Source organism: Arachis duranensis, chromosome 6 (genome assembly GCF_000817695.3).
Source record: "Arachis duranensis cultivar V14167 chromosome 6, aradu.V14167.gnm2.J7QH, whole genome shotgun sequence".
Classification (NCBI taxonomy): Eukaryota; Viridiplantae; Streptophyta; class Magnoliopsida; order Fabales; family Fabaceae; genus Arachis; species Arachis duranensis.
In genome coordinates, this window is record NC_029777.3 from 109,016,103 (window position 1) to 109,039,112 (window position 23,010).

General features: G+C 31.9%; 4 protein-coding genes across 4 annotated transcripts; 3 read left to right on the top strand and 1 right to left on the bottom strand.

The window, feature by feature from the left end:
- Positions 1-794: 794 nt before the first annotated feature.
- LOC107495762 (long chain base biosynthesis protein 1) lies at positions 795-6,314 on the top strand (the record flags this gene model as incomplete). Its single annotated transcript, XM_016116926.3, is given in 12 exon segments — positions 795-1,035; positions 1,992-2,086; positions 2,345-2,433; positions 3,024-3,117; positions 3,214-3,286; positions 3,355-3,487; positions 3,816-3,990; positions 4,829-4,969; positions 5,077-5,172; positions 5,437-5,578; positions 5,725-5,852; positions 6,064-6,314. Coding segments are annotated over 12 exon segments (1,449 nt in total). The 3' UTR covers positions 6,241-6,314.
- Positions 6,315-7,206: 892 nt separating this feature from the next.
- On the bottom strand, positions 7,207-9,070 carry LOC107495848 (probable ribosome biogenesis protein RLP24). Its single transcript, XM_016117047.3, has 5 exons — positions 8,943-9,070; positions 8,532-8,640; positions 7,940-8,053; positions 7,704-7,840; positions 7,207-7,611 (listed from the first exon to the last, which is right to left on the bottom strand). Exons 2-5 carry the CDS (start codon positions 8,610-8,612, stop codon positions 7,434-7,436), a joined length of 510 nt encoding a protein of 169 aa, XP_015972533.1. The 5' UTR covers positions 8,613-8,640; positions 8,943-9,070; the 3' UTR covers positions 7,207-7,433.
- Positions 9,071-10,401: 1,331 nt separating this feature from the next.
- On the top strand, positions 10,402-13,368 carry LOC107495749 (uncharacterized). Its single transcript, XM_016116911.3, has 7 exons — positions 10,402-10,547; positions 10,759-10,889; positions 11,665-11,763; positions 12,256-12,467; positions 12,819-12,879; positions 12,965-13,063; positions 13,151-13,368. The coding sequence occupies exons 2-7, from the start codon at positions 10,767-10,769 to the stop codon at positions 13,352-13,354; spliced, it is 798 nt and encodes a 265-aa protein (XP_015972397.1). The 5' UTR covers positions 10,402-10,547; positions 10,759-10,766; the 3' UTR covers positions 13,355-13,368.
- Positions 13,369-17,677: 4,309 nt separating this feature from the next.
- On the top strand, positions 17,678-19,084 carry LOC110273081 (uncharacterized). Its single transcript, XM_021125957.1, has one exon. It carries the CDS (start codon positions 17,678-17,680, stop codon positions 19,082-19,084), a length of 1,407 nt encoding a protein of 468 aa, XP_020981616.1.
- The last annotated feature ends 3,926 nt before the right edge of the window (positions 19,085-23,010 follow it).

The following is a 23,010-nucleotide window of genomic DNA, read 5'->3' on the forward strand; positions in this document are numbered from 1 at the left end:
CAATTTTATTTATTAATTATTATTATTATTATGTTTTTTCTTTTATTAAAAACTAGTGGACACTCTTTTAAGGAGTGATTGATTTTTATAAAAAAAATAATTAAAAAATGTGTTAAAAATGTACGGTAATTAGAAAATAATTGTAAGTTGGAGATGAGAAATTTTTAGTCATAATCTTATTTAATTTTTCTTTGGAGTTAAAAAAAATGTATATGAGCTATAAAGGATTAGAAATTCAAATCCTACAAGTTCTTTTTTTTTTTTTTTTAATTATATGTGCTCCATTTACAGCTTCATATTTTAATTACCATGGATTTTCCCTCTTGACTTTAAAAAACAAAACCCCAAGTCAACATAGTAAACCCAAGAAAAACTTAACTTTATTTGATACTTTATAAAATTAAGAAAAGTACATTTTTTGGCGGAAAAAGATAAAGACTAATCAAAATCGCCGCCTTATGACATATGTACACTTTCGATGACGTGGCATCATATTAGCCGTCAGATTCATTAAAAAAATATCCAAAACAATTCCCTTTTTTTTTCCTTCTTCATTTCTTTGTAGTATCGTCTTCTCACTCTTCTCTTTCATGTTTATATCTGAAAAAAAATCTGAATCTCAGCGAAGAGCTCGCAAATACGACAGGTACGACGTGTCGTTTTGGATCAATCTGTAAATCAACTCAATTTTACTTTCCTTGTATGTTTCTTTGAACTAAGTTGCAATATTAAAGTTCGATTTTGCTAGTTTAATTTTTTTCCCTTTTTTTTTGTTTGATTTATGATGCAGTAGCTTTTTGTTGTTGTTTGAGTGCGAAGAAATTCGAATAGCGGGAGATGCATGTGATTGAGTGAGTGAGGATTTTTGAAGGGTTTATTTTTGGTTTGCTTTGATTTAAGAGAGAGATTTTGAAATAGAGATTAGTGTGATGGCTGAAGCTTTTATGAATTTCGTGAACACCACGTTGGACTGGGTGACTGGTGCTTTAGATATGCCTTCTGCAAGAGCTCAGGTGTTTGGATTCCAAATCGGTGGTAAGTGATTTTTCATAATCATGCATTCAATTATGGCTGCGGTCACTTTTGTATTTGTGCAAGGAAAATTACTTTCGTATGTTGAAAAAAATTCAGTGTGCAAAGTTCTGTTTAGTTTTAAGCATCTACGAATTCAGGTAGTGGCCGTGAAAAGTAGTTAATGTTGCTAAAGTGGCAATACATGGTTGGGTATCGGTGTAAAATAGTTCTATACTGATGTTGCATACAAATTAAATCCAACTACTTTTACAATTTACTATGTAAATGTATTTTATGGTGTTGCGTAGGTTCATTGGATTAGCTTCTAAGAAAATGAAGATACATTGTTAGCTTCAAGACCTATACAAAGTACTTTTGCTCGATTGGGTCAAATGGTTTGGAAAATTGTTTCCCTTTGAGGTTTAAGTCTTGTGGTTGAAAAACAAAGGGCACTATGAGAGCTTCATAGTAAGTCGACCTTGTTCAAACTGTGTTAGTCCGGAGTTAATGAACTTGAAGACATGGCTGATTTAGACAAAAAAGACTTTATGTAGTTATCCAATTCCAGTTATATGAGACTATTCAAAATATTGAATACTTGTCCTACTAGGTGAGGTTAGCTACATGGATTATAGATCACAGTAGTGTTATATGTCATAATATGTGTAATACTGTATCACTGTGTATAATTTTTGAAGAGTTTACTATTTCTGCTGATGTAAAAAGATTTATGATTTGTTGATTGTATGAAAATGTTTGAAGCTGGCATTGAAATTAATCAAAACCTAGATTGGAAGCATCTCTCTCTCTCCCCTTTTTATTTATTTATTTATTTTTTAGAAGTGGGTTAGAAGCTTCTTTTCCTTCTTCTCTTTGTCTTACTTCTTTTAGAAACTTAGCAGAGTGCACAATATATTTCATTACGAATGAGATTGATTAATTTGATTTTTTCCTTCATTATTGCCTTGTGTTTGAAGGGCACTTGTTTATCGAGGTTTTTCTCCTTGTGGTCATCCTTTTCTTGCTTTCCCAAAAAAGTTACAAGCCTCCTAAACGACCCTTAACAAACAAGGTTTGTTCAACAGTACTCTCTGGTGTATTTTTATTTTTATTTTTTTGTTAAATTTCTTTTTTCTGATACTATGAAATATCTAAGTTTATTGTTGTTTTTGAAAGCCATACTCAAATTACTCTTTGCATGAATAATAATGAGCTTTTAAGTTGAATCCCTATGCTTATTGTTCTGCTGTTTGTTCTAGAGCAAGTAAATATGAGAATAATAATGTTTTGGTATTTTGACTCTCTTTGAAAAATTGCTTAATATCTGCAGGAAATTGACGAGTTATGTGATGAATGGGTTCCTGAGCCACTTATTCCTTCTCTTAACGAAGAGCCGTATGCACCACCAGTGCTTGAGAGGTGATTGCATTTTCTTGTCTGGAGGCATCCTCATTTATTCTTTATTGATAAATGTTTCTAACATGTTAAAACCTATCTCACTGATAAGAACCTTTGGAAAATCACACTACAAAAGTTGCCTACCCTATAAACCATCCAGTATTATCCCATATTTTCATTGTGGGACTCAAGTCCTACACCTTGTAAAGTTGTAACTGGATCCTAAGAGTTTCTGGTTTGCTTAGATGGAGTTCCTACTGAAAAACTACATTGTTATGGTTGCATTTCTTGGACTATACATAATATTTATCCTTGAGGGTGAGCCTTGGTATATAGGATTCCCACCTTTTGACTTGGTGTTCAGACATATCTTCCTAACTTTTGAATTCCAGCAATTAGGAATTTAAGTTCAAGATGATGGTTCATCTAAATATGGACAAAGGGATTAATGTAATTTCCAAATTACAATTAAAATATCATTTTTTTGGTTCGAAGTATATGTTGTGGAAGTAATCTTACAATGGGGTCAATGTGTTATGTAAGCTAAACTTCTGGTTATTGAGCAATAAAGTGTTCAATATGTTATGTAACATAATAGTACTTTTATGCAGTGCTGCTGGGCCTCATACTGTAATTAATGGGAAAGAAGTTGTCAATTTTTCTTCAGCAAACTATCTTGGGTTGATAGGCCACAAAAAGTTACTTGTAAGGAAATGATCCCCATATCAGCTATAAATTCTTCTTTTTGGCCCTGGGTTAATTCAGTGATTTAATGAATTATATTTGAACTTCTTCATGTAGGATTCATGTTCTTCTGCTTTAGATAAATATGGTGTTGGTTCTTGTGGTCCCCGAGGATTTTATGGAACAATTGGTAAGCTTCTATCTTAAAGTTTATTATTGAGAAAATGCTTTTACTCATGATATGTTTCCTTGCTCCAGATGTCCACCTTGATTTTGAAGCAAGGATAGCAAAGTTTTTGGGAACCCCTGATTCAATTCTCTACCCTTTTGGTTTTTCCACCATGTTCAGCGCTATTCCTGCTTTTTCCAAAAAAGGAGATATAATTGTGGCGTAAGTGTGCATGACCTCGTCTTTGAATGTTAACTATGTTAATCTTATTCAGTTTTTCCTCAATTTTAGTCTCACGACGTTTTTAGTGGTCTTTGATAAGTAGACATTGGATATATAGATATTTAGTAGTTTTGTTTAATTTTTTTACCACCTTTATCAGCGTGGTCTAAAGAAAGAACCGAGTTACTAGTATCATCTTGATATTTATTCGTAGCAAAATAATGCTTATATGATTGTGTCATCTTGTTCCCCTTGGTACAAGCTGATTTATGGAGGCTGCATGTATATAAACCCTCATGTTTCAAAGATAGGTTTTTATCTTTTGCAGTGATGAAGGAGTTCACTGGGCAATACAGAATGGCCTTTATCTTTCTAGAAGCACAGTGGTGTATTTTAAGCATAATGACATGAAATCTTTAAGAGAAACTCTAGAGAACATCACTTCCAAAAATAAGCGGGTTGACAAACTGAGGCGTTATATTGTTGTTGAAGCCGTCTACCAGGTAAATCTTGTATATTATGCAAGATGTATTAGCTTTACATGTTCACATTGTGTTTCCATAAAATTCCTTGTTTAGCATTAAAAGCAGGTGGCTACATGAATTGTATGTCTCTTCTTGCAATGCTGGTAAATTGTGCTATATGAAATACTATTGTTGCTGAGATAGGACAATATTCAAGAACGGCAAAATTCAAGATATTTACAACAGATCAAAATATACATTTTGTGCCTTAAAGAGCTGCAATTCTTTGGTTGGTTATATAGCCTATGAACTTGTAACATTTGGGGATTGATGGATTTGAAAGGATTTTAAAAAAAAAGGCAACAAGGAGGTACAGATATATATGCCTGAAATACTCATGAGCTTGATGCATACTATTGTGCTAAAATTCAACTTTACTTTGAAGAAAGGGGTTAGCAAGGATGTACCTTGATCATTTGGTGACAAAGGGTCTAATACCATGTCAAAAGCTTAAACTGCTTGGTGACAGCTTATGATACATTTTATATATTTAACAAAATGATCTCTTGCAAGTGTTGCATCCCTCCTTTATGTAGTTTTCTCCTTAAAGATTGATCTTTTTGTTATTCAGTTTGTCCTTATAAGATACCAATTGGGGTTATAGTTTAAAAATATCAGTGGTATTGCCTGGAAGATTGGTGTTTGTTGCAATGTCAAAGCTCACTATTGTGTTTGTCGAAGTTTATTAATAATTTTGAATTAGATTAGTTATTATTGTGTGTCATAATAGCATCTAACTATATTGTCCTGTGCCTACAGGAAACTAAAATGTTTTAATCAATAGATATTAACATCTTATTTACCTGTAAAATTTCAGAATTCTGGTCAAATTGCACCCTTAGATGAGATCATTAAACTGAAGGAAAAATACAAGTTCCGTGTTTTGCTGGATGAGAGCAACTCATTTGGTGTGCTTGGAAAATCTGGAAGAGGTCTCACTGAATACTCTGGAGTACCTGTATGTACTGAAAATTTCTGTGTTTGTGTGTGTGTGTGTGTGTGTGCATGTATTCTGGGTAGTGTTAGTATTTGTGATGTGTGCTTCATGGGTTAAACTTGCTGCAGATTGAGAAGTTAGATATTGTAACGGCTGATATGGGTCATGCATTGGCTGCAGAGGGAGGATTCTGCACTGGAAGTACAAGAGTTATAGATCACCAAGTATGGCATTTCATATGTGATTATCCATCTGCAAGTTATGTGTTGGATTTCTAAATTTACTAAGGAAAGAAAAATAAGAATTTGTTGATATGGAAATCAAGAATTTATTTTTTCTTCTTAATTTTTTCGTTCACCACATTTTATATCTTTCTTTTTTCTTTAATACAATAGTGAACCAAAACAGTTGCATTTTCTTCTTGATGCTGGAAATAATTCTTATCCATTTTCCAAATACTAAGACTTGCATGTTTTCAATCTTGCCAGCGATTGAGTAGCTCTGGCTATGTCTTTTCTGCTTCTTTGCCTCCATATCTTGCAAGTGCTGCAATTACAGCTATTGACATTCTGGAGGAAAATCCCGAGCTGTTATCAAAGCTTAAGAACAACATATCTGTGCTATGGAAAGGTGAGCTTTGGTCTCATTGCTAGTTTCTTGAATTGTAATGTTAGCGTCTACAGTTTAATTGCTCTTATTTCTTGCCCAACCAATCAAGGATTGCATTTAATTGTTTGGTTAAGCACACTGATTTTGAGATACATTGGATACTGCAGAATTGTCAAAAGTACCAGGTTTGAAAATTACAAGTAATAAGGAGTCACCAATTGTTTATTTGAGGTTAGAGAAGTCAACAGGTTCGCAGAAAGATGACCTATGTCTACTTGAAAAAATTGCTCAGCGGGTAAGTATTTTTTTTTTCCTTGACAGTTGTTGGTTCCTTCTTGTTGTGACGAAATGACTTGAAATATATATTTTACCAAAGTTAACTTGGTGCATGACGTCATAATAGAATGGCATAGATCTCTTGGTACATAATGCATTAAGTTTATGTTGTTGCATCATAGTATTGTGCTTGTTTTTGTTTGTGCTTATGAATGTTTTTGTATTTGTAGGTTTTGGAGGAAGATTCTGTATTTGTGGTGGTCTCTCACAGATCAACATTGGACAAGTGCCGTTTACCTGTGGGAATAAGATTGTTTGTTTCTGCAGGGCATTCAGAATACGATCTTCGGAGGGCATCTGAATCATTGAAAAGGGTTTCAGAACAAGTCCTAGGTGGTCATGATTGAAAGCTATATACATACATCCATACACCTATCTTCTGCTTGTTTTGTATGTACCATAACTGTACCAAAATTTCAATTTTTTTCCATGTTTAGTTAATCAATTTTGAAATCCAGGGCAGATAAAGAAAGTTGTGTAGTTGATAATTCTTGTAACATTTGATGCTAGTTTTGTGTGTTGGTTGCTTACTGAGTTTTACATGTAGAATAGAATAAGGGTTTTGTTTATTTTTATTTATTTTCTATTTTTCTAGTGAGTTGGTAAAGATGCCTATTAACTACAATTCCTTAACTGTATCTTATTTGATTTTTTGCGCGCTCTCAAGTGTATTGCTTTGCATGCTAGCTGCCACCAAGAACCAATATTACACTTTACATTATTCATCACGTGGCTGTTAAATTTAAGGTTAGGGTTTCTAATTGGTTTAACATGTTTTGTTTTTGTACTCGAAGAATTTGCAACTACCAAGATTGAGCTCGATAGTCTATGCGTGTGTAGTGTTTGAAGGAGTGTATGTAAATAACCCAAAAGAAAAGGTTACAATTCAATCTGGAAAGTCCGAAAAATATGGTTGTGTAATAAATGGAAGTCAAATGCTAGCTTTTTTAATTTAAATAAAATTTTATTTACCACTTTAATAAAAAAAAAGTGCTCTAATTTTGCATGTGTTGCCGGATAAAATCGAACTAGTCTTAATCCAAATCCAACCCTACATTTTGACCGAGCCAATGATTTAGACCATGATCGTAAACACACAGAAATTTCATCTTTTTCAGGGCATAATAAAATCGGGTTAGCTCCTGGTCTAAATCATACCTACATAATATCAAGCCAAGACCTTAAACTACATAAACAATTAAACATTGTTGAACACAAAGCAGGAAGTAAGCAGTACAAATTCTTTGAACACATATACTCCACATACAAGGAGAATTCATGTTAGGCAACATATTAAGTTGTTACTTCTTGACTGTCTCAGAGAATCATCGTCCAAAGACTCCATCCAAACATGTCACCAACATATCCTCCATGCTCAAAACTGTTGTTTCAAAATTCATACCATTCGCATTACTGATTGACAACAAATTAATCAACTTACAATTTCGGCCTTAAAACCTCTATTAATCCAAATCCAGCGACAAACATCAAACAAATGAAAAAAATCACACACACACACACACAGAGTGCAGCATTGACATCATTCCTCCATCGCATTGTTGTCCTCTGATTGCTGTTGAGAAACAGAGACTTTGATCTTTTGTGGTAATGTAAGAGATGGGTCCTTCTGAAGGGCCAAAGGAGCTTTGACCAAACTGATGCCCTGCTCCAACTCCCTTGTTGCCTCCTTCTGTATCTTTCTTTTCTTGCCCTTCATTCTATTAAAAATTTGACAAAATGTCAGCAAATAACAAAATGGGAGGGCATTGTAAGGCTTCCTCATCATGTAAAAGTGGAAGTGATGAATTACCTATTCTTATGGTGCCTCTCCTCCCTGGTGACTCTTATCTTTTCAATCTTTGGAATGGCCTTGAGGACGTTCTCCGCAAGATTCCTGTCATATCTCTCTGGCCTGTTTCGCTTTCTCTCAAACTCAAAGGTTGAATCCTAAAGCAATATATTATAGTGACAAGGCTCTTTCAGACCACAATTATGAGCGACACAGACACATAGGCCAAAAGAAAGGAAATATAAAGTTTCATTTACCTGAGTCATATCCTTTCCATGCACCCGCCTATACGCCTTGGTCCATTTTACTTTCCGAGGATTCCTCTTCATTTTGAAGTTCTTGTGGCATTTAGATCTACAAAATCGGAAAATCTGCACCATATAGGGCATGTAAAGCGGGGCTATAAGCCTATAACCAACCATACATAGCTACCTGGACTCTTGAGCATTTCATGAGTTTTGAATATATATATATATATATATACTTAGCCTACCAGTTACTTTATGAAAATGAATTAACAATACTCAATGGATTTCACAGGTGATCGAAGAACGAATTCAAATATCATGACAAGTACTTGTAAATCTAAGCTAAGGTGGAATTATGAAGCTTATAAAACATAGTTAATAAAGGCCTTACTTTCATATCAAGCATTTGCCATCAACTTATCCAACAAGATCAATACATAGATATCCACATAATACTAGTTCTCCAGTAGCATGTATACATATGGAGCAATGTATAGATGACTAGAAATTGAAAATTCACTTAATATTTTTCAGATGTTATATGATTAGTTCATTACGGATAAGATAAATGAGAGTTCCATAGGGAAGAACAGAGGTTCACCTTTGCATCATTACGAACAAACTGGATTCCATGTCCAGGGTACACGGTTGAAGAACAAAACCAGCACTTTTCCAATCTCATTCTGCCTCTAAACTAAAAGCAACGCTTCCTAAAAAGGCAAAAACAGCATAAAAATTAAGGATCACAAATCATCAGTATCAACTATAATACTGCTATCTAGATTTCCAGTAAGACCAAAAAACTCATCAGGTAAATAATTTCAAAGAAAAATAATATATATGAACAGTGTCTTTGGACTACAACAATTAACGAGGAAATAAACGGTAAGGAAAACCTAGCAGCAAGATTTACAAATTAAAGCGAAACTTTCTCGCCATGAAATCATTTAGCTATTAAATAGTTAAGTTAATGAAAAGGGATTCTAGCTAAGAAGCAGAAGAGAGAGAAAACCTCAGATGGAGAGAGAGAGAGACGGCGGAGTGGCAGTGTCGCCGCCACGGCTGCTGAGGTTTTGAGGGTTTCGCTAAATTCAGCTTTAAACTACAGAGTCCAAGTATAGGAGTATTTTTTTAGTTTTTATTTTATTTTATTTTATGAGGGATTCAAAGGAATTTGGATTTTTTGAGTTTTGAATTTTAATTGAGAGGATAAAATTTATAGTTTTAAAAGCCGAATTGAATTAGTCGCTTCAATTGGATTAATCGAAAATCAATCACTAAGGGTGTGTTTGGGAAATTCGTTGAAAGGGAAGAAGTACGTTTAAATTTTTTGAAAGCTTCAATTTTTGGTTTGGCAAATTTTTTTTCGTGAACGCAAAAGTGATTTTGTTGCCAAAACCACGTTTACAATAAGCAATTATTTGTAACTTCTGCGTTTTTAACTGGCTTTTAGTCATAGATACTAACAATTTATTTACCTTTTACCAACTTTATCCTTTTACCAATTTATTTTCTATTATTTATTTTTTCAACTATTTGTTTGACATTATACACTTTTATAATTGTGATTTTTGTGTATTATGTTTGTTATTATATTTTTATAATATAATTTATTAATTCTATTAGGTAAAGTAAATTAAACAAAAAATTAACTGTAAATAATAATAATAGTAAAAAATTATAACATGCTAAAAAACGAGTACCAAAAATACTAAAAATATATTATATAAAAAGATCATCAAGAACTTTTAGATTTGTTTCTATCACTATAAAGTAAATATTTATTTTTTTTATTATTCTCGATATTCTCTTTTATAATTCTCTTTTATAATTGTAATTCTCGTATACTATGTTTTAGTGTAATTTTTTATAATATAGATTATGATTCCATTAAAAAAGATAAATTAAATAAAAAATTAATCATAGATAATAATAAAATCATGAACGTTGAATTCCAAATTAATATTAAGAATTTTTATATTTTTTTATTGTATTTATTTTATTTATATGATAAATATTTTTTATATTATTTTTGTTAGTTTTCTGATTTTGCATGTATATAAAAAAATTATTTAGATGAATGTCTCTTTTAGTAATTTTTTATTTAAAAGTGATTTTTGAGTAGTATAATCCAAACAATATTTATTTTACTATAATCAATTTTGATATAAAGATTACCAAACATAAATCACGTTAACCCAAACTTACTTTTCATCAAAATCAATTTTACAAAATCAATTTTGTGCAAACTCCCATTTGCAAACTAAAATCCAAACACACACTAAATCACGAGATAAGCTTAACGCTACGATTATATTTAAATATAATTGATAAATAAAATAATTTTTTTAAAAATTACTTTCACTTTTTTTAAGATCTTTTAAAAAAATTAAAAACAAAACCACTCAAAAAAATATATTTTTAAAAAATTTATCCAAACAAACCCTAATTCTCTTTCCTATATATAAGTGCGAGAGTCTATCTTCAAAGAAGAATTTTGTTTCAAGTGTTTATAGAAAGTTCTCTCCTTTCAAAATCTCATTGCTAAAGGAGGACTATAAATAACATCTTTACACAATCGGAGAAAGCTAAGCCAGAATTTCTACCGATAACTCAAGTATTAGTTTTTTCTTTCCTTCTTTGTTTCCTTTAATCCCGCTTGTTATTGGTAAAACTGTATTGTTGCTATTCATCAGTTTATTTCATGCATGTTTTCCGATTCATGTAACAATAGGATATAGTTGCTTTTAATTTGGCTTAGTGAGTTATTACAGGTTTGTTTCTATTTTCTTTTAATCATGTGGTAATTTTTTAATATTTTTCAATAGGGTTAATAATGAAGAAGGAACATGCTCCATATCCGGGTGCAGTGCGTCCAAGATTTAAACCCAGTTCAAACAACAAAATTGATAAGCTTGAGGGGCCTATACACCGCCGTCAACTTTGGAGAAACATCAAGGTATGTAACTAAATATCAAATCCTAAACCCTAAATTAAGCCAAAATCCCTCCTCCTTCGTATTATTCGAATTCATTTATTATATGATTTCCAACATACACATATGCATATTTTTATTTAGAAATTAGGTATCTTGATATGTTCCATATATTAAGTTATGGTTGTTTTATGTATTCATATATTTTTTAATTGGGGATTTTTTTATATAAATAAAATAAATATAATATTTTTTCACAGTTATTGACTTATTGTTATCTCGTTTCCTCACTTGATAAGTTTCTAACTTTAAACATATGTTTGCAAACAAGATATTTACACTGCGAATAAAGTAAGATAATATTTTGTACTATGGTTTGGATAAAAAACAATATAATCAGTTACTATTTGGATCGTATTGGTTTAACTTCTTATTTTAAATTGCATATGTACTACATCAATTTAAATTTATTTTTTAATCCAATCAGGTTCAAACCATTGAATTGATTTATATTCTATCTAAAATTTTATATTATTTTTTATTATTAATTTTTCCAAATACTAAATTATATCCCATTCATATATTAAAGTTTAAAATTTTTATAATTTAAATTATATTCCATTTAATTTTTTTTATTAATTTTTTTCAAGCACTGAATTATATTCTATTCAAATATTAAAGTTGAAATTTTTATAATTTAAATTATATTCATCTAAAATTTAAAATTTATCAATGTAAAATTGACAGATTATAGTTTTTTTTTCTAATACCAATTGCGGTATATTGATCATTCATGCAGGCCCGGTTCAAGAATAATTTGGATATTTTCGACTGGATTCAAAGCAAAGTAAAAAAATACAAAAATGGAAGAAAGTCTATCACGGAACTAAGTTCAGATGTTAGTTGTGTCTCTATTATTCTTATTGTTTCTGTATTGTGATTGTTTGGTTTTAACAATGAATACACCCCATTATTGCTGTGGGAAGGAAAATTTTCCAAATAAATAAGAAAAAAACTATTATTTCCACAAAAATTATATACCTTAGTTTATCTTTTTGGAGTGGAAAAATCGGTTGAATCCATTAAATTTTGTATAAATTTATTATAATTAAACTTATTTTATTAAAACATTTTCTACTATTTAAAAAAAATTATTACTAACCGGCTAATCTAAAAGTTAAAAATGATGTACTCTATTAATTATATAAATCATCTTTCTTTTTATTTTGTTGTATTTTTATATGAATAATTGAAATTTAAAGTGAGAAGATATTAATTAGGTTAATTATTTTTTAAAAGAAATTTAAGGAAGTTATATATACTGTCTTAAAAGAAAAACTTATATTTTATTTTTATTCTTTTGAAAAATATTTCATGCTGTTATATGCAGGTTGCTGTACTTATGCGGGGCCATCCAGATCTTATTAACGAGTTTAACAAATGGATTCCCAGGACTCCTCAAGATTCATGTACATTAACAACATATTTGGAAAACCGTGATTTGCAGGATAAGGACTCTGATGAAATATCTTGGGATATATTTAAAGATATAGATACTGATTCTGATGCCGAGGACAATGATTGGATCTCGGAAGTGACAAGGTTATTCTCTATTTGTTAGTAACAGAATTGGTCTAGATAATAAAAATGTATAATAGATTATTTATTTAGTTTAATATAAATTAAAAAATAACATCTATATACTTTATTAGTTCTCTATCCTTCTCCAAAATAAAATTATGTGATTCAAAGTTCTTAAATTTTATAAAAATAAGAGATAGATTTATTTAATAATAAATTTATTTAACGTTTATATGTTTATTTTTGACTTTGTGAGTTGAATCATTAGAAATTACTCATGTGTTGGTCATGTTTTAATGACGTCATAATTATATACCCTTTTTTATTTATCGAGCTGGCAACACTTGATGAAATTTTGTTTTATTAATGAAGCTCGACTAAGCTTCGTGGATGTGGATGTACAGACCCCCATAGCATTTGGAAAAAGATCAAGGTAACTCCTAAATCAAATTTTCTGTTTAGTGTGCGCAAGACATTTAATTGTATAAATAACATTTGTGTGTTGATAATGCAAATAGGATCGGTTTAAGTACAATATGGAGATTTGCGATTCACTTCAAAATAAAGTGGATAAGTACGTTGATGGAAGAAAGTCTATCAGCCAATTAAGTTTAGATGTGAGTGATGTGTCCGTTATTCGTATTGTATTGGGATAATATGGTTTCAACATATACATTCACACATTGTTGTTCTTATGCTTGCAGGTTGCTGCACTTTTGCGGGGCCATCCGGATCTTATTAATGAATTTCGCAAATGGATTCCCATTATTTCCGATAATAATTTGCAGGATAAGAGTCCCGGAGATGTATCCGAGACGACCAGTATTAGTTCTACTGACTTTGACTCTGATTCTGACTCTGATTCTGACTTTGGCACTTATAGTGATATGTCAGATGCGATGGATTAATATATCAGATGCTCTTCCTATTATTATATTTAAATTGATATCTAAGTAAAATGGTAATTAAGTATTTTGGATTTAACACACTATGGACATCTTTTTTTTTATATATTTGAAATGACTTGTTTCTCTCAAGAAATGGAATTATGTTTTATATTGAATTAAATTTTGATATATGAATGTTATTTTTTCAACTGCCAATAATTATAATTAAATACGGAAAAAGAATAGAAATTTTCGGATAGAAAAATTTTAGAGAGTCGTCAATTTTAATTATTATAAATATTAAATTTTTATTTATTTGTATAAAATTTAAAAAATATAGATATTAATTTTGTGTATGTGTAAATTCTAATAAATATAAATGTAAATTATATATTTAATTTGTTATGTACAAACACATAAATATAAGTACAAATTAGTTATTACTTGAATAACATACTCTTTTTATTATTTAGAGATTCTGAATCCAAGTCTCACTTTTAATTTAAAAAAATATATATTATCAAGTAGTAACTTAAAATTATGTATATAAATTTTGAAGAATATAGATGTAAATTTTAATAAATATAAATATAAATTAGGGCAAATCATATAATTAAGCCAATAGGAGCAGAATATTTTAGAAATCCGCCAAATCGAAATCTGATTCATGAATCAACCAAATCGAAATCTGATTCATGAATCAACCAAATCACGTTTTTATGTAGTTCGAACCTATTCAATTCGAACTTCATTTACATATAATTCGAATCACCTTGATTCGAATTATACACACACTCACTAATTCGAATCAACCTGATTCGAATTACACCCTGATTTATTAAAAAAATTAATAATTTATTAAAAAAATAATTTAAAAATGAAATATATATATTTTATTTCATGCATTAAAAAAAAAGCTAACAAAATATTTAATTACGAGACTTCTTTAAAATATTAATGAGCTATCGATTCGAATTCTATGTTAAAAAAATGACTTAGAAAATGTTAGGAGTACTATAAAAATTTGTAATATTCTAATAACTTAGATAAATACATGCATGTACACAAATTTTAAATAAAATACTTTACATAGTCAATAATAATTTAGAAATTAAAGAAAATATTTTATTCTATACAAAATAATTAAAAAATATATTTTATTCTATACAAAATAATTAAAAAAATGGCTTAAAAGATGTTATGAGTACCGTAAAAATTTGTAATATTCTAGTGATTTAGGTAAATACATGATAAAAATATATTTTCTTTAATTTCTAAATTATTATTGACTATGTAGAGTATTTATTTAATGTCCTAAGTCATTAGGACATTACAAATTTTTATAGTACTCATAATATCTTTTAAGTCATTTTTTAAATTATTTTGCATATAATAAAATATTTTTTGTAGTATAATTAAAATAAATTTATTAAAAAATATTCATGAGCTATCAAGAATGGGCAGAAAAGAATTGTTTAGAATTCGAATTGCTCACCATATAATTCGAATCAGAATGAATCGAACTTTTCCATGCGTAATTCGAATAATGTAATATCTCACCATATAATTTAAAAAAAATTATTAAAAAATATTCATGAACTATTAAAAATGGACAAAAGAGTATTGTATGGAATTCGAATTGCTCACCATATCATTCGAATCAGAGTGAGTCGAATTTCCCCATGTGTAATTCGAATCATGTATTATCTCACCATATAATTTAAAAAAAATTATTAAAAAATATTCATGAACTATTAAAAATGGACAAAAAAATATTGTATGGAATTCGAATTGATAGCTCATTAATATTTTAAAAAAGTCTTCTAATTAAATATTTTGTTAGCTTTTTTTAATGTATTAAATAAAATATATATTTTTTAATTTTTAAATTATTATTTATTTTAATATATTTTTTAATAAATCAGGGTGTAATTCGAATCACCTGATTCGAATTACTATATGTGTAATTCGAATCAGGTTGATTCGAATTAGTGAGCGTATGTGTGTATAATTCGAATCAAGGTGATTTGAATTATATGTAAATGGTTCGAACTATATAGAAATGGCTATTGGTGGATTCATGAACCATTTTTTGATTTGGCTTATTTGTGTCCTTTTCTTGGCTTAATACAGTGATCTGTTTTATAAATTATATATTTTTTGTGTATAAATATGAAAATAAATTATTATTAATTAAATAATAATTAAAAATAATAAATTTGAACGGTGCTGTAACATTATTCTTTTAAGATATGTTGCACATATACGAGTATAACAATATCTAATCACTTGGATTATCTACTTAAGGATAAGACTTTTGACTTTAAGAATTGGTAACTTTCCTCTTCCTGATATTAATATTTCTTTCTTTCTTAAGCTATGACCTATAAGCCTGGACACCATTAAGTAGATTCTAACAAAAAACAATAATAACAACTAAAAATAATCTACCAAAAACAACATAAACATAACGTCCAGAATATGCGCGAACCTGCAACATACAATTTCAAACAATGAGCTTCCCTCACATGCTTTCTCCGAAATTACGTTATCCATGTTTTGTATCATAGAGCTAACCAAACTACGTGTTAGTATTATATTTAGGATTTTATTTATGATGGGTTTTGGTTTATTTTTGGATTTATTCACTGTTTTTATCAGTGTAGATTCTACGAGATTGAATTATTCTACGATATTTTAGGGCAAAAAACAGAAATAAGCTAAGGGAAGAGATAATTTATGTGAACTAGCCAATAAGAAAATTGCTTCATCAATCAACCAAAGGACATTTATATATAATTCGAACCAACAGAGTTCGATTTACATTTCTATATAATTCGAATCGATTTGGTTCGAATTATGACCTTATAATTCGAACTAAGGGGATTTGAATTACCCCATGCAAATAATATAACGTAATTCGAACCAACTTGGTTCGAATTACACCAATTGTATTTTGAACTAGGCTGGTTCGAATTAGTGAGGAGCAGATCTGTATATATATGGTATGAACGTGAGTTGCTCTCATTAGAGGGGGTAAGATGGCTAGTGAGGAGAGTTTCGTAGTGTTAGTTCACCACAGAGGATCCATTAAGAGGAAAACTCGTTCCGGTGTGAAGTTCACTGATAAGGATCCTCTCTTTATTATCGTCAGGCCTACGACAATGTATGAGGACCTTGTTAGCTCTGTACTGCTGAAACTTGGTCTAGAAGGTGTGAAACGGGTTAAGAAGTTTTTCTATCGCATTCCAATCACGGTGCTCCAGTAAACCGTAAAGTACGATTGTTTCACGATCGGGAGTGATGAGGACTTGCAAGTCATGTTTCATTGTCGCCGGCAGTTTCCAGAGGTGAGGACACCAGAACTGTTGGTAAAGTTGGTTGACGTGGTATCCAGCTCGGGGGGTTCGAACCGGAATACCACCACTTTAGCCACGGTAGCCGGTTCTAGCTCCAGACCTGCCATTGCTTCTTCCTCCGTCCCTGCGTACGAGCCACCCGTCTAACCTGTCGCCTCCCCTTCGTTCGCTGTTGATCTCAACGGCAGTGTAGGCGACGAGGTCGGAACAGAAAAATTTCCGCGGATCTCTTTACAGTGTGCTGCACCGGCTGGGGTTGGAGATGGATTGTTGGATGATCCAGAGGACGATGATGTCGAGGCGAATATGATTGCTGATGACAGTGGCAATGATGTCAGAGCAAGTGAGCCTGCTGGGGCGGATAGTGGTTCTAGCTTTGGCACACAGCAGTACCCTCCACATTTTTTTTTCTTTGGACTTGGATGCCATGAGGCAGGAGGGGGTTCCTGGACAGCCGGCTGGATTTGGCGCTAGAGATGGTGAAAGGTCTGCAGGTCTGACAGAGTTTCAGGTTGGTCAGCAATTTCAGGATAAAGAAGAGGCCCTGTTAAGTGTGAAGACTTACAGCATCCGTCGAGGGGTACAGTACAAGGTCGTGGAGTCTGACTATCGCCGGTATGTGGGCAAGTGTTCTGAGTTCGGGAATGGGTGCACATGGTTGATTCGGCTGAGTCTCCGACAGCGCAAGGGCCTTTGGGAGGTCAAACGGTACAACGGACCTCATACGTGTCTCGCTACCTCCATCTCCAGCGACCACAGGAGTTTGGATTACCATGTGATATCGGGATTCATTATGCCAATGGTTAGGGCTGATGCATCCGTCAGCATCAAGGTGCTCCTAAATGCCACCGCCGCACACTTTGGGTTTAGGCCGACGTACAAGAGGGTCTGGTTGGCCAAGCAGAAGGCTGTTTCCCTCATCTATGGTGACTGGGATGAGTCGTACAACGAGCTCCCAAGGTGGGTGTTAGGAGTCTAGTTGACGATGCCTGGTACTGTTGCAGTCCTGCGTACGAGTCCTGTTCGTGTCGGTGGACAGCTGGACGAGTCTCAAGCTTATTTTCACAGACTATTCTGGACGTTTTCACCGTGTATCGAGGCATTCCGTCATTGCAAGCCCCTAGTTGGTATTGATATCACCCATCTGTATGGCAAGTATGGGGGAACGTTGCTTGTCGCGATTGCACAGGACGGGAACTCCAACATACTCTCTGTTGCATTCGCATTAGTTGAGGGTGAGAATGCTGAGTCGTGGTCCTTCTTTTTCTCCCACCTGCGTGAGCATGTGACACCGCAGCCGGGTCTGCTGGTTATATCGGACAGGCATAACGGCATCAAGGCCGCGCTTGAGGCTCCTGACGGAGGCTGGTTACCTCCGTTTGCATACCGGGCATTCTGCATTCGACATGTTGCGGCAAATTTTGCCCTAACCTTCAAGGGCAAAGACGCAAGGAGGCTACTTGTGAATGCGGCGTACGCTAAGACCGAGGTCGAGTTCCATTACTGGTTTGATATTCTGAGGTCTGAAGACCCGGCGATGTGTGACTGGGCAAACCGGATTGAGTATTCATTGTGGACACAGCATTGTAATGAGGGGCGTAGATTCAGACACATGACGACGAATATCTCTGAGTGTGTGAACTCAATCCTCAAGGGTGTCAGAAACCTTCTTGTGTGCTCGCTAGTGAAGGCAACATACGGAAGGTTGGCCGAATTATTTATTCGCAAAGGGAGAGAAGCTGAGGCGCAGCTGGGAACCGGACAACAATTTAGTCAGCACTTGGTGAAGTGTATAGAGGCCAACTTGAAAATGGCTAGGTGCTTCACGGTGACTTTGTACGACAGGGATAACTCCGAGTTCACCGTCGCAGAGATAACTCCGACTGGTTCTTTCTCACTGGACAGCTACAGAGTCTCGCTTGCATCTCAGACATGTGACTGCGTATACTTCCAGGCACTTCATTTCCCGTGTCCCCACGCACTGGCATGCTGTGCCTACTCACAGCTTACATGGGAGCCTTATGTCCACCAGGTGTATCGTCTTAGTTCGGTGTTCAGTGTGTATCGGATGGGTTCACACCTCCCATTCCGGAGGGTTTCTGGCCGCCATATGACGGGTCGACTGTCATCCCGGACCCGAATAAGAGGCGTGCGAGAGAGGGTCGTCCGAGGTCCACTCGGATACGGACCAATATGGACGAGGCAGATCCGAACCGACCAAAGAGATGTGGACTTTGTCGGCAGCCGGGCCACACACGTCGTAGTTGCCCACAGCTCGGAGGAACAGAGCACACACGGGGTCATGAGTAGCTGTGTTGCTAGCTTTGATACTTTTTTTATTTCACTTTCGCATTTAGATTCCACTATTATCGGTTTTCTTACTTGTACTTGATAAGTGATAGAATTTGTTAATGTTAGTTCGATGTACTCTGCATGGAATCTTAAGTAATGAATATGTTTTGTTTCCGGAGTTTAAAATGAAATGTATGTTGAATGCACACCGGAATAAAAAACTCTACGAGTTAAATTAAGACATGATGCAGAAACTATGCTAGTAACAGAAATTAGGGTTTGGAATGACTTGTGAGTAATTCGAACCAGCTTAGTTCGAATTACTTGGTGAGTCGTTCTTGCGGGTAATTCGAACAATTGAGTTCGAATTATGCTCCTTGGTAGTTCGAACTAATAACGTTCGAATTATGATCATCACATCCTTCTCCATAATTTGAGTTAAATAGGTTCGAATTATATGTTAGGCTAGTTCGAATGATGCTAGTTCGAATTATATAGAAAGGTATTTTGACTGATTTGTAATGTTATTTTCGGTTTGGCTGATTCACGTAATTTTTCTCCTCTCTTAGCTTATATGTGTTTTTTGCCCGACATTTTATTGAAGTTATTAATTAGTTTAATCCATACTTCTATTAAAAGAAAAATGGAGAATGAAACATTGTAGTAATGTTTGATTAGTGGTAAATGATAGTGAAATAGAGGTTAAAGAAATCGATTTTATTAGGTAGACAATGATTTTTTGTGAATAATGTAAATAATAGATTTTAAAAATTGGCCTAATAAAGTAAAAATATTCCACTTTTAAATTATCTATTAAATTCTAACATTAAGATAACCATTCACACATCTAGTGAATTGAATATTCAGTCATTGTTAACTACATGAGTAAATCGAATAAAAAAAATAACCATCTAAATACCTATTGAATTGAACATCCAATATTTATTGCCAATGAGTAATAGCTCAAATAACATAATCTTTTCGTACTCAATTAAGAGATTACGGGTTCGAATCTCCTATCTTTAATTAAATAAAAAAAAACATTTGACATTTGTTACTAGTAACTACTTAATCAAACATATTATTCGCTTAAGCATTAATTAATTAATACAAACACAACATGATCTCTTCGCAAGCTAGATAATCAAGCATTATCTATATATTATTTTATTCAAGGTCACACATGACCCTAGTAATAATTAATGCATGATAACAACATTATCTTAATTTATTTTTCTAAAAACGATAAACTATATATATAATTAAGTATTTGCTAGCATTAATTTTTTAAAATAAAAAATTTATTTTTTTGTCTGAAAACTAATTAAAACTATTTTAAAAAATAGTGAATGATGAACTTATTTAATTTTTTAAATCTTGAGAAATAATTATTGTTTATTTCCTTTCTATTTCATTTCTAGCTAGTTAAAGGAATATAAGATTGATACTTATTATTTGGTTCACTTAAAATATTTTAATTAGTTATTACTCACATGAACATGTTTTTATATCAAAATAATAACTAAGATTAACTACGTATCATATTAAATAATGTTTTAAAAATATTAAATTATTTAATAATTTTTAATTATATCTTAATTACATTAGTTATCTTAAATTTACTTACTATGACCAACTAACCAACATTGATTCGATTTTTTAAATGTTATATACATAGAGAGGATATATTTGATGAGTTAAGTTGCATTATTTTTCATATACTTCTCGTCTTCTCGTACAAGGTTTTGCTTGACGCATCGGCGAAACTTAGTTTTGGAAATGGAATCATGGTCCTCCTAAAATTTTTATAAAAGAATTAGTAATAGTATTACAAAAAAATAAATAGAATTTAATTAATTTATGTCTACTATAAGAAAAACACTCATTTAAGTACACTTGAAAAGTGTAACCAAAAATAAAAAAAAAATGATATCTTAGATTATGATTATGTTTTCTGGGCTACAGCTACGCTTTTTGAGGTGATTTCTATTCGGCCGTTGTCTATTTTCAAAGGCTACGTTTTTCTGTACCAAAAACATAGCTTTTGGCATTTGAAAATAGGGTGCGCTTTTCAAGTAATGCTGTCCAGAACCAAAGGCTACGCTTTTCAACTTCCATTTTTACCAGAATAGACTACGCTTTTCAATACTACTGCATCACCTATAAAACGTAGCCACATTGTACACCATAGCTACTCTATATAAGTGTAACCTTAGGTCCCTTATTTTTTTTTTTTGTAATTTTCTGTATAACCATAGCTACTCTATATAAGTGTAGCCTTAGATCCCTCATTATTTTTTTTATTTTTTTTTAATTTTCTTTATGTATATAATATTCTAATAATTTTTTATACAACATAATATTTAATTATATTATTACGCGAAGGACAAAGCGATCCCTGTCCAAAAAAAAGGGACACTTCGACCCTCAACCTTTTTATTTTGGGACAATACGATCCCTCTGTTAAAAAGATTATTTAAATAATAATAAAAATTGATTTTGTAGGAGGTTTTATTTGTATTTTGTGGGGTTTTTAAACCTTCACAAAATTATTTTCAATAATATAGCTAATTACTATCACTACTACCACTATCTTCTTCATCCTCATTATTATGGCTCTTACTTCTATTATTTTTATTGATTTATCATCATCATTATCTCCTCTACCGTCATTATCACTAATACCAATATTATCAACATTAAAGTTTTCTTTTTTATTTCTTATTCAATGTTATTTTTTTCTTTTAAAAAGTATTTGTACTACAATTACTATTTTTTTGTGGCATCATTTTCATTGATAGTTTTTCTTCGCTTAACCACCATTGATAAAAAAATTTTTCAAAAACAAACTTAATAATTTGTGGAGATTTAAAACCCCCACAAAATACAAACAAAACTCTTATAAAACCAATTTTTATTATTATTTAAATAATTTTTTTAACAGAGAAATCGTATTGTCTCAAAATAAAAAGTTTGAGATCGAAGTATCCCTTTTTTTTGGACAGGGATCGCTTTGTCCTTCGTGAAAATGGACAAGGACCAGGTTGGATATTTACTCTAAAATAAAATTAAACACATAATTATACTAAATAATTTCTTTAAATAATAAAAATTATCCTTACACAATTAAAAGACATAATCTTAAGAAGAAATTAACAATCAAAATATAACTTAAGAAATATTATTGATAAATGACGTCCAAATACATACAATTCTTAATTTACCAAAGTTCTTATATTGGATAAGAGCAACTAACAGCTTGCTATCCTTGTACAATTCTTGATTTAACAGTGTTCTTTTCATGCCTTCATCATCAATCATAGGGTGATACGAAGTCTTAGGCTCAGTAATTTTCTACCTCACGGATTTGTTTTACAATGTTAGCCTCATCCACTTGATCTGCAATGTGATGATAAATGAAATATTCAGATATTAAGACTTAGCCATTCATTCCACAGGAACATCATTCTTAGCTCACCAGATACACAAATTACAGTAATTCGAAGAATTCAACTTAAAGCATGTGGTTTGAATACCTACCATTGCCATTAGGGCCAGGATCCTTAAAGCTAATAAGAAAAACAAAACTCACATTAGTAAAGTGCATTAAGTGATGGTAGAATGCAAGTGATGGTAGAATGCAGAGAAAGAACTATCAACTCAGTAATAACTCTAAAGGGACTAGTCTAATACTTCTTGACATACCGGTCAACAAAGTTGAAATTTAAATACATCAGATCACTGTAAATATAGTCAAAATTATACAATGGTACACAGCTGCAAAACCAATACAAACAAATCAAAGAAACTGAAAAAAACAATTGTAACAGTTACTCACCTTGAACAAAACTAAAAGCATTCTAATAGCTCGTTACCTATCAAAAGTAGTAAGCACTTTGATTTAGCAGATTTGATATCTTAGATAAATAAGATACAATACCACAGTATCTATTTAATTGATCACTTACTTTTTCTCTTCTCAGCTTGTTGGTTTTTTATTATTCTCATTAAAGCTGAATGCTAAAT

Bases quoted from the DNA above. Each gene is read 5' to 3' on its own strand.
- LOC107495848 (XM_016117047.3), bottom strand. From the start codon at position 8,612: ATGAGATTGGAAAAGTGCTGGTTTTGTTCTTCAACCGTGTACCCTGGA. The intron at 7,841-7,939 runs GTAAATGAAACT...ATATTGCTTTAG, and splicing joins ATGGAAAGGATATGACTCAG to GATTCAACCTTTGAGTTTGA. The intron at 7,612-7,703 runs GTAATTCATCAC...AATTTTTAATAG, and splicing joins GAGAGGCACCATAAGAATAG to AATGAAGGGCAAGAAAAGAA.
- LOC107495749 (XM_016116911.3), top strand. From the start codon at position 10,767: ATGAAGAAGGAACATGCTCCATATCCGGGTGCAGTGCGTCCAAGATTT. The intron at 10,890-11,664 runs GTATGTAACTAA...TCATTCATGCAG, and splicing joins AACTTTGGAGAAACATCAAG to GCCCGGTTCAAGAATAATTT. The intron at 12,880-12,964 runs GTAACTCCTAAA...TAATGCAAATAG, and splicing joins GCATTTGGAAAAAGATCAAG to GATCGGTTTAAGTACAATAT.
- LOC110273081 (XM_021125957.1), top strand. From the start codon at position 17,678: ATGCCTGGTACTGTTGCAGTCCTGCGTACGAGTCCTGTTCGTGTCGGT.